The 18,969-nt window shown below is 42.3% G+C and overlaps 1 protein-coding gene across 3 annotated transcripts in view; it reads right to left on the minus strand.

Moving 5' to 3' along the window:
* Positions 1–18,651, minus strand: part of BAD (BCL2 associated agonist of cell death) — a 40,954-nt gene extending 22,303 nt beyond the window's left edge. Inside the window, exons 1-2 of one of the 3 annotated variants that reach the window (XM_089652828.1) lie at positions 18,442–18,651; positions 5,571–5,715 (exon numbers count right to left, since the gene is read on the minus strand). In XM_089652828.1, coding sequence (XP_089508954.1) covers positions 5,571–5,715 — 145 coding nt within the window. In that variant the 5' untranslated portion in view covers positions 18,442–18,651. The remainder of the gene's footprint in view (positions 1–5,570; positions 5,716–18,441) is intronic. The other 2 variants (XM_089652830.1, XM_089652829.1) reach the window with 2 other exon arrangements.
* Positions 18,652–18,969: the final 318 nt, after the last annotated feature.

The raw sequence follows: 18,969 nt of genomic DNA on the forward strand, positions 1-18,969 counted from the left end.
CAGAACAGTACAGATATCCCCCAAATGACCACTTTTTGCAAAGTAGACAGTCCGACGTATTTCATAAGAGGCATGGCGAGTTTTTTGAAGTTGTAATTTTTTTGTCATAATTTTTCAGAAAATGAAAAAAAAAAGAAAAAAAATATTTTCACTATTTTTTTTTTTTTAACATACTGTCACTAGTGCAGTACAGCGTCATCATATAGCTGGCATGGCGGTGATCAGGGACACTAACTGGTGACAGTACGAAAAAAAAAATTATAATTTTTATTTTTTTTATTAGTTTTAATTTGTGATTACATTTTTTTCTCTTTTTTTTAAGATTTTGTTTTCATATTTCACTATTACCAAAGTAGTATAAATGTTACCATAGTAACATTGTACTACTTTGGGGAAGTGATCAGTAATTTTTTTTTTTTGTACACAATTTGCTTATAGCAAAGAATTACTTTGCTATAAGCAAGCATTTACCTGAATGACATCAATTCATTCAGGGTTTTTTTTTTGTGCTTAGCTGTGATTTGGCCACGGCTAATCACATGACACAGCTGGGCTGTGATTGGCCCAGCTTGTGCATGTGATCGCTGTGACCATTCACAGCTAGACACACTGGTATACAATGGATGGCATGAAAGGAAGCCATCCATTGTATACAACTGTCATGTGATCTGCTATGATTGGTCACAGCAGGTCACATGGTACTGGAAACAGGGCCGGTACACAGATCTGTCATCGGCCGTGTCTGAGGTACACGGCCAATGACAGATCACGCCGCAGAGCGGCCCTGCGGGCAGGCGCACTGCACATGCCTGAAAGGACGCCATATGGTGCCCACCCGGAGGGATGAGGTGTATTGCCGGCCGCCTTTGTGCTATTGGCCGGGCAGGAACCGGTTAAAATTATGCACAATCTCAAAGCACCCCATTCTAAAATGTAAAAAACTACTCTACACACATCCCTTATACCAATATTAGAGGTGATTTATTCTTCCAAAGCAAATACATCTTTGCACACTGGTATCGACTAGTATTCCAGTGTGTCCATCTCCTGTGTGTTTTTCTCCCTCACTCTGTTAATGTGACTCCAGTGCTGGTGGAGAGGGGCAAACAAGAATGATGTGCATGCACCCCACGTCTTCCTCATCAACTGATGATGTCATTGGTTGTTAGGATGCAGGCAGCTAGAAGGTCATAGAAGTGAACAATCAAAACCTGTTGCTTTGTGTACTAAAAAGGCAGGATTGATCCACCTGCTGGTTTGTATACAATTTTTGGGCAATTTGCCAAGGCACCCCTGAAGAAGCCTGAAGGCACACCAGGGTGCCTAGGCACCCTGGTTGAGAAAACAAACTAAAAAAATCCAAGCGCCAATCAAAGAAAGTATACAATTATGCAGCTGTGCACCAGTGAAAACCACCAATAATAAATAACACAAAAAACAGCGCGAAAATTAAATAAATAAAAATAATCACAAATAAATAAATGTCCGTGCAAAAATATATATATAATATTTCAAACATAAGTCCTTATTTTCCCAAAAGGATTTTCAAGACAATGTTCCAAAATGTGCTTCCACCTAATCACCACGTGAAAAATAATATTGACCGCACTCACCAGATGGAGGTGAGTAATAAGCCTCATAGGATATAAGGGATCCTATAGCCCCTCAGGAGCCCCATAGGATATAAGGGATCCTATAGCCCCTCGAGAACGCCCTGTGGGTGGAGCGAAACGCGTTGACGCACTTCCGGTCTGCCGTCTTCTTGGCCTACGTCACTTCCGGTATTTGGAACGCACGCTGACTTTTGCGGTTCAAGCAGCCATTTTTGAGGTGGAAAGCTGGTCATCCTCTACAGTGATCCTTAAAGCGTGAGATCCCTATATTTACAATTTGGAAACTTGTTCCTTTGAAGCCTTTGAGGCTATTAAACAAGGCCTGTTATTTTATTGAAACATGTGAGTGTCCTTATTCTATGGATTTATATGGTATTGAGTAGCAGTATTACACTATGTAGCCTTTCTTTCCTTGCACATTATTGAGGATTCCATGGAGAAGTAGAGTGGAGTCGATTGCTGTATCTAAGCAGGGTGAAGGCGATTTGAGTTCCTCCTGAGGGGCTATAGGATCCCTTATATCCTATGAGGCTTATTACTCACCTCCATCTGGTGAGTGCGGTCAATATTATTTTTCACGTGGTGATTAGGTGGAAGCACATTTTGGAACATTGTCTTGAAAATCCTTTTGGGAAAATAAGGACTTATGTTTGAAATATTATTTATATATTTTTGCACGGACATTTATTTATTTGTGATTATTTTTATTTATTTAATTTTTGCGCTGTTTTTTGTGTTATTTACCCTGGTTGAGAAAGGCTGGTCTAGATAACCTGAGACCTGGAACCTTAGAAAGACGAGAAGAGGTGCAAGGACCTTTGTGAACACTCTGTAAGTGAAGATATGCCATATGGCTGTGCAACAAATTGGAAGGGATTGTCCCCTACTGCAATGAGTAGAAAACGCTAAATGGAGATAAATAGGAATATGCAGATTGGCAAGCCAAGCTATCCTCCTTGTCTCAGAGAGGCAATAACCAATGTTGTAGATTCCATACAAAATTTTAGAATCTGAAGGTATTTGTTTAGGTCCAAGTTAGGATGACTAAACCAGCTGGACTTTGGTACCATGAACAGGTTTAAAAAGAACTGGAACAGCTACTCCCCGAGACAAGAGATTAGTCATTCTGTATATCTCACTGTCCTTGGGCATATTTTGGTGGATTTGGGAGAAGAAAGCAGTAATGAGGGTAGAGTTTTGAACTCTATTTTGTACCCCTTTGAAACCACCATTTGAATCCACAGGTCTGGCACATCTGTGACACAGATATAGTCAAACTGAAACAAATGTCCCCTTACTCTTAGAAGTGAGATCTTTCCCTTCATTGGGAAGAGGTCTTTGAGATGGACTCATTTGGCTTTGTGGGCTTGTTCTGAAAGGAGGGGCTGAACGTAGGCTAAGAAGTTGAAGCCTGGGAAGAGCATTGAGGTGCTCTTCATTTTGAGGAGGTAGAGGAGCCTGAGGAAGGGATTCTGGAACTCACCAGGCTTTTAGTCACAACATTCTGCACATGGAAATCAGAGACATTATGTAGATTTGTGTCAAACGTTGATCTAATGCATCCACACAAAAGAGAAGGGCAGAAGATAATTGATGTAATTTCTCAGGACATGGTCCTGGAATACAAAATCATGTTGGTTGTTCATTGCCATAGTCCAGTTAGCTGTGATTCGGCAACCAAAAATTGAAGCTATAGCTGGTTGCAGACCTGGGCCTTTAAAAATGTCTCAAACCTTCTATCCATAGAATCTTTAAAAGGAGCATCTTCAGTTGGTACAGTGAGAAGTTTGTTTAAGACCAAGATGGCAGGGTCTACTAGCGGAACAGACCACTTTTTTGTAAACTCTTTTTACACTGGTTAGAGCTTGACAGTGCTTTTTGGATGGGTAAAAATCTTTTCTGGATTGCAACAATTATATATAAATGGACAGCATTTTGCACACAGTAGAAAAAAGTAAAGGTATATCAACATTGGAAAGCATATTGTGTGAAGCCATAATGTCAGGTGCATAGGAACCTGGGGGTGAGAAATCTTTTACAGCCCCCACTAACACAACTCTGGGTCACTGCATTCGAAGTCTGCCTCTTCTAGGGATAGCATATCCAAAATGGTGGCTGTATTAAAGCAGGTATTTACCCAAGGAATTGTGACATAATTGTCAAGTTCTTCCTCCATGAGGACAGTTCTATAGTGGTTCTAATAAGGATCTGTAAAGTCATTGTTTTATTTGAGACCATCCAAGTTTTATCCTGTGTTGAGCCCTGGTGAATGGGGAGTGGTACTGACCCCGAAAAACATTGGCTGTTTTGATATGATTTTTTTTTTTTCTATCAACAATTCAAATGATCTTGGACTCTTATCTGATTTTGATAGGCTGTTTCTTTCTGTACTTCTATTGTTTCAATTACTGTCGGGTGCTCATCAAGGAAAACCTTGCTGTGTGGGACCTGCCTCATCCGAGATATTGAGTTTATTTAAAGTTTTATCTGACTACACTTGTGAGTTTAAAAGTTCCCAGTGCATCTTTGAGTATGTTGTTCTGGATAGCCTCAGAAAAGACTGGTAGATAGGCCGCTTGTTGCATGCTTGAGAGTTAGAATCAGATAAGGAGACCAGTGTTAAATAGGGGCCTGTTCCAGTACAAGGGAAGCATCATGATTATGAGACTGAGTGTTATGCAGCCTTCAGCAGAGCAAATGTTCACAGGAGTTTTTGACATGGCTCCCTTTTGCCTGGCTTCCACCATTCCTACAGGTGAGGGTATTCCCCTGTGGTGTATTCACTGAAATGGGTGCAGAATTGGAGTAAGTGTGTCCGAGAAGGAGTATGAAGCAACCCCATTGCAGGCAATCCTGAAACAAAAGTCCTCGTGGCAAAAGGGCAGGAGGAGGTGCCTTGTAGGGGTACCTTATGAAGGGCTATAGGAAGGAAGTGGCAGTAAAGTGTGCGATTTCTGGTGTGATTTAACACCTGGTCATCCACCTGAGACTAAACTCTGAGTGGTTGAACTTTAGCTCCAAATTTAAAAAGTTTACACAGTAAAAATATATATGCTGCAAAATCAGTCCTAGTTTCCTGAAAGCGCTAAGGTAAGAATGCATACTATTGGATTTTTGGGCTATAGCAAGTGTTACTCTGACCCCGTCTCACCTGTCCATATCCTTGGTCCAGGCTTTCTCTGTGAAGGAGAAGAGGTTTATTACCTTAGGACACTAGCAGTAAAAATCACAGAGTGGGTATGGTTATTGGGGGGGGGGGGGGGAAGAGATGACTAGGGTGTGTGTCCTCAAAAGCTTGCCAGTGTGGAATCACTTGAGGGTACCAGCCTAGAACCCAAGGTCTTTGCATATTCAGCCTGTATCCTATACTGTACGATTAAGATGGGCAAGCTGTGATTGTAATTTGTTTTTACTTTTTCTACTAAAATGGGTACTTATTAGGAATATAAAGTATGTGTTATCTCAATTTGACTGCAAAAGTAGAAATCTGCTTTATGGCAGCAAGGGGAGTAAGGCAAAGAACGGGAGAGCACTGAGCGAAAAATCAGGATGAGGGGACTCGGAGGAGCAAGGGCATAAGAAAAACAACTGCTAGTGAGGAGAATTGCAGCAAAAGACATAGAGAGTGCTAAGATTCTTGCAGCAGTGTATACAGGAAAGTTGTGAAATGAACTTTGCACACAAGTGAGGGTGTGAGATCTGGGAAGATGCATACAGATTGGCTGAATGTTTCCAGGAGCTGTACAGAGAGAAATGGGGGAGGGGTGATCCAGTACAGCGATAAGGGATAAGGTACTGGATGATAACAAATGCTCCTTGAGGTGAAATTTCTAGAATTTACTAAGAATAATTTATTTCTCATAATGCAGTAAATACTGTGGAAAAATAACATGAAAACCAGTGCAATGCTAACAACAAAACAATTATTTTCTTTTAGCCATCATGTCCAAGATATACCTTTTATTCTTCTCAAGTTAGGGGAGCTCCGGTATCCAGGATCTCCTCCGAAAGATGGAGGACTTGTTCCAGAAAATGCAGACCCCCTTTCTGTTACTGGAAACTCTTCAATACTAAACATAGACTTAGGAGGAGAATCCCCCATCTATAAAAAAAGAAGAAAGTATTTGGGTAAATTATTATTATACAGTATTTATAAAGCGCCAATAGTTCGCTCAGCGCTGTACATTACAAAGGGGGACAGAACATGTGACAGAACAATACCAATACAATGCAAAACATGAGGGGATCGAGGGCCCTGCTCCTTGGAGCTTACAATCTAGGAGATGTTATGTTTTATTAGCAGCATTCCTTTAAAACATACAGTTAGATCCATAGATATTTGGACACAGGCACAAATTTTTTTTTTCCCCCAGGTATTTACCAAAATATATTCAAGCTATAATTATATAATGGATATGGGCCGAAAGTGCACATTCTCAGGTTTAAATTGAGGATCTGTACATCCAAATTGGAGAAAGGGTTTAGGAATTACAGCTCTTAAGAGTAACCATCCCCACTTTTTCAAGGGACCAAAAGTAATTGGACAATGGAATATAATCAGAAATAAAATGTTCATTTTTAATATTTTGTTGAGAATCCTTTACTGGCAATGACTGCCTGAAGTCTGAAACCTATGAACTGGTCTGGCTTTTTTAGATGTGTTTTGGCAAATTTTAATCTGGCTTTTCTATTCTTCAGGCTTATGAATGGTTTGCACCTTGTGGTGAACCCTCTGTATTTGCTCTCGTGGAGTCTTCTCTTGATTGTAGACTTTGACAATGATACACCCACCTCCTGGAGAGTGTCCTTCACTTGTCTGGATGTTGTGAATGGGTTTTTCTTTACCATAGAGAGGATTCTGCAATCACTGTTGTCTCCCATGGACGTCTATGCCTTTTTATGTTGCCGAGCTCACCAGTGCGTTCTTCTTTCCTCAGAATGTACCAAACTGTTAATTTGGTCATTCCTAATGTTGCTGCTTTCTGTGATGGATTTGGTTCATTTTTGAAGCCTTACAATGGCCTGTTTCACTTGCATGGACAGCTCCTTTGAACACATGATCTAGGTTCACAGCAATAGATTCCAAATGCAAATACCAAACTTAGAATCAACTCCAGAGCTTTTACCTGCTTAACTGATGAAGAAATAATGGAGTAGCCCACACCTGGCCATGAAACAGCTTTTGATTAAATTGTCCAGTTACTTTTGGTCCCTTGAAAAATGGGGGATGGCCACTCTTAAGCGCTGTAATTCCTAAACCCTTCCTCCGATTTGGATGTATGTACATGCCCTCAAATTAAACCTGAGAGTGTGCACTTTCAGCCCATATCCATTATATAACTATAGCTTGAATGTGTTTTGGTAAATACCAGAAAAAAAAAATACAAAAAAAATTGTGCTTGTGTCCAAATATATATGGACCTAACTGTAGCTAAAGTAACATTTTCGCTGTGTGCAGCTGACTGCAATTTTTTAGTTTGGCACTCCATGTGCCCTGGTTTCTACATATTAACCCAGCTTACCAAGTTGAGAGCCTGGCCCAACCCACTCCGCTTCTTAAAGCAGAACTAAACACTCCTATCATTTACATTACAGTCAAAGAAGCTGCCATCTTAGCCTCTGATCTGCAGCTGACATTTTGCTGCACAGGATCAGTTTCGACACCAGCCATTTAATGGTTTGACAGTTCAGTTGAGAGCACAAGCAACCATGACAGTTATCATTCAGGGTATGCCCTAAACTTAGCTGTTTGGGAAACCATTAAATCAAAGGGTTTAGTTCTGTTTTAAACCTAGTGGGCACTTAGGTCATCAATCACAGTGATGGATCAAGAGTGAGAAGGCAGTTGCATCAATATGTGCATACCAGAGCATCACAGATTTAGGGCAACCTAACTTTGTTTCCACCTCATGTTTGCTTTAAAGCCATATAAAAAAAGGTTACAGGGTTTTTCTTTTGTTTTTTGTTTTTTTTACAAAGAACCATTCAAGATTAGGCTTATACAAGAGTCAGAATATTTATTAAATGAAGATTTAAAATGTATATGTGCAAAATAAAAAATGACATATACAATACAGTGGTTTTATGATTTGTTGATCCTAAATACATTATTTTCCCACTTCCTAGGGTGACAATGCTCTTCTTTCTGCATTGAAATCATTACAGTACTGGTCTCCCTGTGGACAGGGTAGTCTTAGATATACTGTATATGTAGTTTTTAAGTAAGACAAAAAGATTTTGGTCAGGGACTGGAAGACCGCTGAAGAACCAGCCCTGGTGATGACAGCGTTGGCTCCCTAGGCTGGTGAGTGTCTGTTTGTTGAAAGTCAGCAGCTACAGTATTTGCAGCTGCTGACTTTGATTTTTGACTGGAGTTCCTCTTTAAGCAGCAAGAGTTTTACTTTCTGTTGGAAAAAAGGTTTAGAGTATATAAATAAAAGCACCAGTGCCCATGATATATGGTTTGTCTTAATCCCTGTAACTATAGTTAGAAAACTTTCTCTGCAGGTAAATGTGGAAAAACATAAATAAAAGGCATGTGAAAAAGGAGTTCCTATACTACAGTTCCAAGAAAAAGTATGTGAACCCCTTGGGATTACGCGGAGTTTTGCATGAATTGGGCATAAAATGTGCTCTGAACGTCATCTAAGTCACAACAATAGAAGAACACAGTCTGCTGAACATAATACTACACAAACATAAGATTTTGCCATGGTTTAATTGCACATAACATGTAAACATTCACAGTGCAGGGAGGAAAAAGTATGTGAACCTTTGGACTTAATAACTGGTTGACCCTCCTTTGGCAGCAATAACCTCAACCAAACATTTCCTGTAGTTGCAGATCAGACCTGCACAACGATCTGGAGTAATTTTGGACCACTGCTCTTCACAAAACTGTTTCAGTGTAGCAATATTCTTGGGATGTCTGGTGTGAATCGCTCTCTTAAGGTCATGCCACAGCATTTCAATCGGGTTGAGGTCAGGACTCTGACTGGGCCACTCCAGAAGGCATATTCTGTGCTGTTGCAGGTATTGTTTTGTTGAATTGCTTGTATGCTTTGGGTCATTGTCCTGTTGCATCACCCATCCTCTGCGGAGATTCAGTTGGCGGACAGATGGTCGTACGTTTTCCTGCAAAATGTCTTGATAAACTCTGGAATTCATTTTCCCATCAATGACAACAATCTGTCCAGGCCCTGAGGCAGCAAAGCAGCCCTAAACAATGATGCTCCTTCCACCATGTTTTACAGTGGGGATGAGGTTTTGATGTTGGTGTGCTGTGCCTTTTTTTCTCCACACATAGTGTTGTGTATTCTTCCCAAACAACTCAATCTTGGTTTCATCTGTCCACAGTATATTTTGCCAGTAGTGCTGTGGAACATCCAGGTGCTCTTTTGCAAACTTCAAACGTGCTGCAATATTCTTTTTGGACAGCAATGGCTTCCTCCGTGGTGTCCTCCCACGTACTCCACTCTTGTTTAATGTTTTCCTTATTGTAGATGTGTCAACAAAAATGTTAGCATGTGCCAGAGATTTCTGTAGGTCTTTAGCTGACACTCTGGGATTCTTCTTTACCTCATGCAGCATTCTGCGTTGTGCTCTTGCAGTCATTTTTACAGGATGACCACGCCTAGGGAGAGTAGCAACAGTGCTAAACTTTCTCCATTTGTAGACAGTCTGTCTTACCGTGGACACATGAAGATCAAGGCTTTTGGAGATACTTTTGTAACCCTTTCCAGCTTCATGCAAGTCAACAATTCTTGATTGTAGGTCTTCTGAGAGCTCTTTTCTGCGAGGCATGGTTCACATCAGACAGTGCTTCTTGAAACCAGTAAACCCAAAACAGGCGTGTGTTTTTTAAGGGCAGGACAGCTGTCAGCAACACATCCAATATCATCACACTGATTGGAGTCAAGGTTGGCTCACTCCTGGCTCCAATTAGCTCTGGGAGAAGTCATTAAGCTAGGGCCTCACATACGTTTTCCTCCCTGCACTGTGAATGTTTACATGTTATGTGCAATTAAACCATGGCAACATCTAATGTTTGTGTAGTATTATGTTCAGCAGACTATGTTCTTCTATTGTTGTGATTTAGATGACGTTCAGAGCACATTTTATGCCCAATTCATGCAAAACTCCACGGAATCCCAAGGGGTTCACATACTTTTTCTTGCAACTGTAAATACTATCATTACAGGTATAAACCACACACAGCTACTAAAATACTATATTTTTCTATTAGGAATCCTTTAACTATTTGCATTGAATATGAAGGTGTATCAATGGTGTTTTATTCCTTTTATTTGTTCACATATATGCCCTGAGTAGTATGAATGACATATAATTGTTAAAGCGGGGCCCTCCCCAACCTCCAAAATAAACAGCCTATGCTCTTTTAAAGTATTCAGATTAATCAGTTACAATATATAGATGTGTCAAAATAGTCATATGTATCAATCTAGCTGATGGTGAACAAAAACAAACAAGGGCGCACTCCCATCGTGCATTAACGTGGTACACCACGTATTTATTGAAAAATTATAAATACTCACAAACCAAAAAGGGATAAAAACAGAACAGGTGATCCGTAAGGGAAAAAAAAAAAAAGAAGAAGGAACAAAGAAAACAAAAAAGGAAAATATATATATATATATATATATATATATATATATATATATATATATATATACAGTCACACATGATAATGAGGCAAACCCTTTGGAACCAATCTGTCATTGGGATGCTAAATAAGGGACTGAATGTCAACTGCATCATTGAGACCTTTAGGCAGCAGAGTGTCTAATTTGTGTATCCAATAGGATTCTCTTTGTCCAAGGGGTCATGCGTCTCACTGAAGTGACAGGACACCGTGTGTTTGTCAAAACCAAGTAAGATGTTGCGTTTGTGCTCACCAAAGCGAGTCCTAAGTGAACGTGTAGTGCGACCAACATAAAAAAGCCCACACGGGCAAACCAAGCAAACAACAGACTGTGTGCCACAATTAATGAACTGTCTGATAGGATATACCCTGCCATCCGTACCCACGAATTCCCTCCTTCTGTGCCACATATAGGGACAGGCCCCACAATTGCCTGTGTGGGAAGGGAGGTGTGTCCATTTCTTTATCCCATTTATTGGCCTACTCAAGTTGGACTAGCAGGTCTACATTTTAGCTGAGGAAGGAGGTTTGTCTCCCGAAACGCGTTAGCCTATCCCCTACAAGGTGTTTGAATCCATTGGACTGTCCTTACGGATCACCTGTTCTGTTTTTATCCCTTTTGGTTTGTGAGTATTTATACTTTTTCAATAAATACATGGTGTACCACGTACCACAATAATGCACGATGGGAGTGCGCCCTTGTTTGTTTTTGTTCACCATCACCTAGATTTCCCGATCTCTGAAGGGCTGCACTTCAACGTTTGGCATTCAGAATCTCCTTAGTCTGCATGAAGATTTGAGCGCTGGTTTCGTTTTGTTTTTTTTATATGTATCAATCGCTATGTGCCCTGCCACTCCATTTTCAAAAATGCGGTGACCGAATTTCTTCCTAGTTTCTTTGCTGGCCCACTGATTATGTTGCACCAGATCTGGCGCATGCATTATAGGGAATCTGGGATGGCCTGTTATTGAAGAATAACAGGCTGTGTCCAATCTCTTCTGAAACATGCTCTGTATATAAGCTGCTCCAGATCATGTGCACCATATGCGTGAGATCAGGTGGCAGTTGTTCCACTGGTGACACAGCCTTCCCATGAGCCATCTGTGAGGCTGGAGGCACATCACCAGTGTCTCAGGGATTCCAGGAAGTTGTAAAGAAAATAAGTTAAAAAAAAGTATTTGATTTTCAAAATTACATTTAGTGCCATCTAATAAATCCTTTTTGTGATACGCAAATAGATTTATTAGATTGTATACTTTCTAGGGAGAAAGTTGTAATTTTGTGGTGAGGGTGGAAGTATAGGAGCTTATTGAATGATACATTTAGTGCCAGCTCATACCAGAACATGAAATCTGTGTTCCGTCAGCATTTCCTGCACTGTGTTCAAAACGCACTGCACTTGCGATCTGCAGTAAGTATCAGTGCAATGCTAATGTCACCCCAAACACAAGTCGCAAATGCATCAACTTGCATGGTACAGAAGTACCATCTGATCTGGTTGCTCTGGGTTTTGCAAAGTAGTGCATGCACTTTTGCTGCAGTCCGGTGCAATTTCAGCCCATTCAAATGAATAGGTTGAAATCACACTGCACCCGGATCGCATGTGAATTGTGCAGGAGCGAACATTTTGATTCATGGTGTGAACTGACCCTTATGCTGTTTATGGATAGACATACAGTACTGCATGCACCATTCAATTTTGTGTTCCATAGGTACCGTATTTTTCGCCGTATAAGACGCACTTTTTCTTCCCCAAAACTGGGGGGGAAATGTCAGTCCCTCTTATGGGGCGAATATGGAGCGGCCGGTCCGGTATTTCCACCACGGCCGTGTCAGAATACCGGGCCGGCCGCTCAGCTCTGCAGCGGGACCTTACCTGTTCCTCTATCCAGCGGCGTGCTGTCTTCCCGGCTTCTGTAGTGTGGGCACTGGGCATGACAGCCGGGTGCCCAGTGCGCATGCGCGAGAAGAGGTGCGCTTTGTGAATGGTAAGGCGGTACCTGGGACACATGACAGATCCCAGAAGCCGCCGGACCAATCACAAAGCGCAAGTGCTTCTCGCTCATGCGCACTGGGCACCCGGCTATCATGCCGAGCGCCATTACAGAAGCCGGGAAGACAGCGCGCGGCTGGATCGAGGAACAGGTAAGATCAAACAAAAACTCTGCGGAAGTAAGAGACCTCCCCAAAGGTCAGCAGTCATCTGTGCTGTCCACAGTCTCTGGTCATCCCTGTGCTGTCCGCAGTCTCTGGTCATCCCTGTGCTGTCCGCAGTCTCTGGTCATCTCCTGTACTGTGTCTGCAGTCCATTAGTTCAGAATTTTTTTTTTCCTGTTTTCTGCCTCTAAAACCTAGGTGCGTCTTATGGTCAGGTGCGTCTTATACGGCGAAAAATACGGTAAAGGTCTGCTTCAACTTGATACTACTCTAGGCCGCATACAGACATGTCTTCTAGTGTAAAATACGCAGCACTTTCCTGTGCCCAGGCAGCAGGTGACATATATAGCCATTCTCTTGTATTGGTGGCTGTACACGTTACCTGCTTCTCTGCAGGCTTTGCTCATGTAGACATAGCTTTTATCCATACAGTGGATATAAAAAATTCTACACACCCGTTAAAATGTCAGGTTTCTGTGATGTAAAAAAATTAGACAAAGCTAAAATTATTTCATAACTTTTTCCACCTTTAATGTGACCTATAAACTGTACAACTCAATTGAAAAACAAACTGAAATCTTTTAGGGGGGGGGGGGAGAGAGTAAACATAAAAAACTAAAATAATGTGGTTGCACAAGTGTGCACACCCTCTTGTAACTGGGTATGTAGCTGTGTTCAGAATTAAGCAATCACATTCAAAATCATGTTAAATAGGAGTCAGTACACACCTGCCATCATTTAAAGTACCTCTGATTAACCCCAAATAAAGTTCAGCTGTTCTAGTAGGTCTTTCCTAGCATTTTCTTAGTCACATCCTGCAGCAAAAGCCATGGTCTGCAGAAAGCTTCCAAAGCATCAGAGGGATCTCATTGTTAAAAAGGTATCAGTCAGAAGACAGGTACAAAAGAATTTCCAAGGCATTAGATATATCATGGAACACCGTGAAGGCAGTCATTATCAAGTGGAGATAATATGGCACAACTGTGACATTACCAAGAACTGGACATCCCTCCAAAATTGATGAAAACACGAGAAGAAAACTGGTCTGGGAGGCTGCCAAGAGGCCTACAGCAACATTAAAGGAGCTGCAGGAATATCTGGCAACTACTGGCTGTGTGGTACATGTGACAACAATCTCCTGTATTCCTCATATGTCTGGCAAGACGGAAGCCTTTTCTTATAAAGAAAAACATCCAAGTCCAGCTAAATTTTGCAAAAACTCATCTGAAGTCTCCCAAAAGCAAGTGGGAAAATGTGTTATGGTCTGATGAAACCAAGGTTGAATCTTTTTACCATAAGTCCAAAAGATATGTTTGGAGCAAAAACACTGAACATCACCAAAAGAACACCATACCCACAGTGAAGCATGGTGGTGGCAGCATCATGCTTTGGGGCTGTTTTTCTTCAGCTGGAACTGGGGCCTTAGTCAGGCAGAGGGAATTATGAAAAGTTCCAAATACCAGGCAATATTGGCACAAACCTTCAGGCTTCTGCAAGAAAGCTGAACATGAAGAGGAACTTCATCTTTCAACATGACAACGACCCAAAGCATACATCCAAATCAACAAAGAAATGGCTTCACCAGCAGAAGATTAAAGTTTTGGAATGGCCCAGAGAGGGCTGTGCACAGGCGATGCCCTCGCAATCTGACAGATTTTGAGTGTTTTTGCAAGAAAGAGTAGGCAAATATTGCCAAGTCAAGACGTGCCATGCTGACTGAAAACACTTCTGAACGATGAAAACTGACTGCTGGAAAACGTAGGTTAAAAAACGTCAGTTTAGCCACGTTTGTATACCGCGTTTATGCGCGATTGCTATAGAAGCGTTTATAAGAGATAACCTCAGAAGACCTTCCCAAATGCACTGAAAAAAATAGTAAAAAATTTACTATTTCAGACATTTTGAGTGGAATAGAGAGAGCAGAAGCAGAGAGAGCAGTATTTGTTGAGATGACCTGTATTTTCTGGTTGTATTCACTATGGATCCCATCATGAGCATAGTGCAACACGTTCTATCATTTTTTCCTTCATGCGAAACCTGGAACTGACTGCGCTGGTGTACTGGGTCCATTTGAATACATGGAAAATGCTTTGCATGCATTTCCGATGAAGAAAAAAGGCTCTGCAAAGCGTCTGGATATGGAACAGTTAAAAAACGTTTCTAAAACGCAAATGCTTATAAATGCGGTTAACGTTTACAAGTGTTTGAAACGCCGGTAAAATCTACTCCTGAACGCAAGTTTGGTGCGTTAAAAAAAACTACTGTAAACTCAACCGCCTGTAAACGACTATGTACATGGACACATAGGAAAACATTAGGGAGAGTTCAGGGGCTGCTGAAAAAAAACGCTGAACTCCTGAACGTGAGTTTAGCAGCTGCAGTGTACATGAGCCCTTAGTTGTACGGTTTATAGGTTACATTAACCTCCCTGGCGGTATTCCCGAGTGTAGCTTGGGGTAAAGTTTCAGTACCACAAGCGGTAACCCCGAGCTACACTCAGGCTTACCATGCGGCGCTGCTCCGGGATCCCTCGGTCACTTACCTTGTCCTGCGCTCCCGCGATGTCCCTCCTGCAGTGTCCCCGGCAATGTAATCCGGCGGATGCCGGCATCTGTCATCTGGGTTCCGTCCCCTGCGAGCGTCGGGACGTACGGGGGACGGAACGGCAGGAAATTTGAAAATTACAAAAAGTGACATTCACTAAAATCACTAAAATCACATAGTAAAACATTACTGTACCAAACCATTTCACATACATTTTGTCCCGATTGCTTTGTCCTGTGCCCTGCCTGCATTTTTATTGTTCTTTCTGCTTGGAAACTGAGAAAAGTCCATGGTGTCCAAAAAGCGTCCCTTTATGTCAAAAGCGGTTTTAGACCAGCTAGAGAACAGTGATAGTAAATCAGAACCACTTGCAGAATTGAGTGATAATGATTCGTGGGGAAATTCGTCATCAGATACTAAAAAAGATTTTGCGACTTTTCTCAGTGATGTGCGAACTTGGCGCTATATTTCAAATTTCAGTGTTTTTGGTTTGATTATATTATTAAATTATTATTATTTATTAAATTATAATTTATGATTTCGCGTTTCAAATTTTAACATACCTGGGATGTTTACTAGACTCTTGTTCGGACAGATTTCAGTGAGTTATTCCTAAAAATTACAGCCTACAATAAAAAAACGCCAAATTTCCATGCAAAATAATGGTACTGCTTTCAGCACCAAAATCTGAAATAATCATACCGCCAGGGAGGTTAAAGGTGGAAAAAGTTCTGAAATTATTTATCTTTGTCTCACTTTTTTTTACATCACAGAAACCTGACATTTTAACAGGGGTGTGTAGACTTTCTATATCCACTGTACATGCCTGTATAACGTATTTCCCAAAAATCAAAAGTGGCACATTCAGGAAAATAAGCCGTATGTACATGTGCAGCCAAAGGCTGATGCAGAAGCATTCATGTTTACACAAGTACAGCCATTCACTTGTATTTGTGTCTTTGTGTGGCTTCCCTGGCCTGGGGAGAGTCTGGGACTTTAGACTAATGAGCAGGTGTCTTCAAACTTTGTAAACAAAGGACCAGTTTATTATCCTTCAGACTTCTGGAGGGCCAGACTGTGGCCAGTGGGAGTAGACAATTTCCTGTCATCAGCGGGATTAAACACTGCCATATCATTGGTCTTAACAGGAGGAAAGGAGCCCCATTGTTTGTTTTAGGAGGAGGAATAATGCCCCATGGTTGGTATTAAAAGGAGGAATAGTGCCCCGTCGACAGCGTCAGTGGGAGGAATAGTGCCCCGTCGACAGCGTCAGTGGGAGGAATAGTGCCCCGTCGACAGCGTCAGTGGGAGGAATAGTGCCCCGTCGACAGCGTCAGTGGGAGGAATAGTGCCCCGTCGACAGCGTCAGTGGGAGGAATAGTGCCCCGTCGACAGCGTCAGTGGGAGGAATAGTGCCCCGTCGACAGCGTCATTGGGAGGAATAGTGCCCCGTCGACAGCGTCATTGGGAGGAATAGTGCCCCAGTAATGGTGTCAGTTGGAAGAATAGTGTCCCAGGGCCAGATAGAGGCAAGCAAAGAGCTGCATCTGACCCCGGCAGCAGTTTAGAGACCACTGCTATAAAGGACTCTGCAACCTCTAAACAGGAGTGCGCAGTCTGTATAATATTGGGGTTGATTTGCTGAAGATGGAGAGTGCAAAATCTGGTGCAACTCTGCACAGAAACCAATCACCGTCCAGGTTTTATTGTCAAAGCTTAACCACTTGCCGACCAGTCACATACCTGGTACATCACCGGTCTTCAAGTGGTTGTACTGGGATGATGCCTGCAGATGCAGGTATTATCCAGGTACAGCTATTTACAGACGACGGTTGGCTGTCTTGTAATAGCAATTAGAGTGGCTAACTAGCCGCTTGATCTCTATTACAAGCAGCGAGAGGGGATGTTCCCGCTCCCCCCTTCCTGATGCTTTAACGGGATTCTCCTGTTTGACCAGCCAGTCCCGACTGACCAGCATGCGTTGCCACCAGCTAGTCACCGAGCCGAACAAGGACCAGATCAGCTTTGTTTTGCTCCGTTAAATAGTAGACTGGAAGCGATGACCTGACATCACGATCGGTTAACTCTGAAACACTTGGCGCCATTTTTAAAATAGAAAAGCATTCAATCATATCAATCTTGCTGTGATTAAATGCTTTGAAGAGCAGAGGAGGGATTTGGGGGTCTCACTGACCCCAGATCCCTCCATAAAGGAGTACCTGTCACAGGCTTATTGCTGTCACAAGGGATGTTTATGTTCCTTGTGACAGCAATAAAAGTGATTAAAAAAAAAAAAAAGAAGATTTAACCCCTTGGCACCGGCACCTCCCGACCCATTAAAGGTTTCAGAAGCTGAGAGGCGGGGCGGGGTTTTAGGGTCATGTGACTGCCGTGATTCACCGTCGCGGCAGTCACATGATCGGGAAAGATCGAGGAGGAAAGAGAAGATTGGGACCTTTCCGTGAAAAGCTGGGAGGCGGGGCGGGGTTTTAGGGTCATGTGACTGCCGTGATTCACCATCACGGCAGTCACATGATCGGGAAAGATCGAGGAGGAAAGAGGAGATCGGGACCTTTCCGTGAGTACCAGACATGCGTGCTGGGAGAGAGCAGGGCGCGCACTCTCAGCACATATGTTTTTATTAATTGCCCGCAAATGTGTGGCTGCTTGGCGTCATTTGCGTGCAGCCGGCCCCAAGAGGTTAAAGTGACAGTGTAAAATAAATAAAGTGCCCCCATTCCCCCATGCTTGTGCGCAAAGGAGAACTAACACATTGGCCCCACATGCACGCAAACAGCGATCTTCCCACACATGTGAGGTATCACCATGAACGTCAGATCGTGAGCACCAGACCTTCTCTGTAAATTTAAAGTGTAAAGGTTATTAACCTGTCACCTAAGGATAGTAAAATTTACATTGTTTGTTGCCATTGCACGGGTGTATGCAATTTTAAAGCATGACATGTTTGGTATCTATTTACTCGGCATAACATCATCTTTTATATTTTACAAAAAAGTGGGTTATGTATTGCGTTTGTTTTTGTATTCAAATTAAAAAAAAGTGTATTTTGTCCCAATTGCATTTAAAAAAACACTGCGCAAATACTATGGGACATAAAAATTACAATACCCACCAATTTATTCTCTAGGACCTCTGCTTTAATAAATATTAATAACATTGGGGGGGGGGTCTAAGTAACTTTCTAGCAAAAAAAAAAACTGATTGTCACATGGAAAGAAAAGTAACAGAAAAAGCCTGGTCCATAATTGAACAAGCTGAAGTTAGAAGCTGATTGGCTACCATGCACAGCTGCACCAGTTTTAGTAAATCTACCCCACTGAGCCCCTTTTTGTCCTCCCCCCATATTTCTCAGAACACCTTCTCACCCACAATACAATGTCTCAGCCCCCGGCCATCTTCCCTGCTTCACCCACCTCCCATGCAAACCAGGACAATGGCTTTACCTCTCCTACTTCTCCAGCACAGCTCCTCGGACTGTTATAAGTGGATGGACGTCTCTGATTTCGTGTTTATCTCTCTGTGGCGATGACCCCAGCTCAGGAGCCGCCTCTTCTCACTGTCTGGACAGCTATAATTGTCGCTCTCATTCCTCCATCCCCCAGTCCTATGTTTATTTCCCGCTTTCCTTCCGGGATCTTTCGCTACCCCCGCCCACACATTGTCTCCCTAGTAACAGTTCTCTCCTTCCTCCAATCGATCTCCAAGACGTCATTAAGCACCGCCCGATGGTTGAGTTGCGTCTTCTTTCACGTGACATGTAAACAATGGGTTGCTATGGCGATCTGCTCCCGCTGTCCTCTTTGAACCCCGGACGATGTTGTTTTCCCATGTCGCCCAGCGCTTGGTTTGCGCAATGTGCGTATCCCTGACGCAGGGCGCTGTAAACAAGCATTGTGCTGGACGTTCTGTCTGAGCCGGGAAGTGTTGATGCTTCTGGCGTTCCACTTCTATATGTCTTCAATGCAGGGCAA

This window comes from Staurois parvus, unplaced genomic scaffold, assembly GCF_062004578.1.
Source record: "Staurois parvus isolate SC_StPar_1 unplaced genomic scaffold, SC_StPar_1.0 ptg000694l, whole genome shotgun sequence".
Taxonomy (NCBI): domain Eukaryota; kingdom Metazoa; phylum Chordata; class Amphibia; order Anura; family Ranidae; genus Staurois; species Staurois parvus.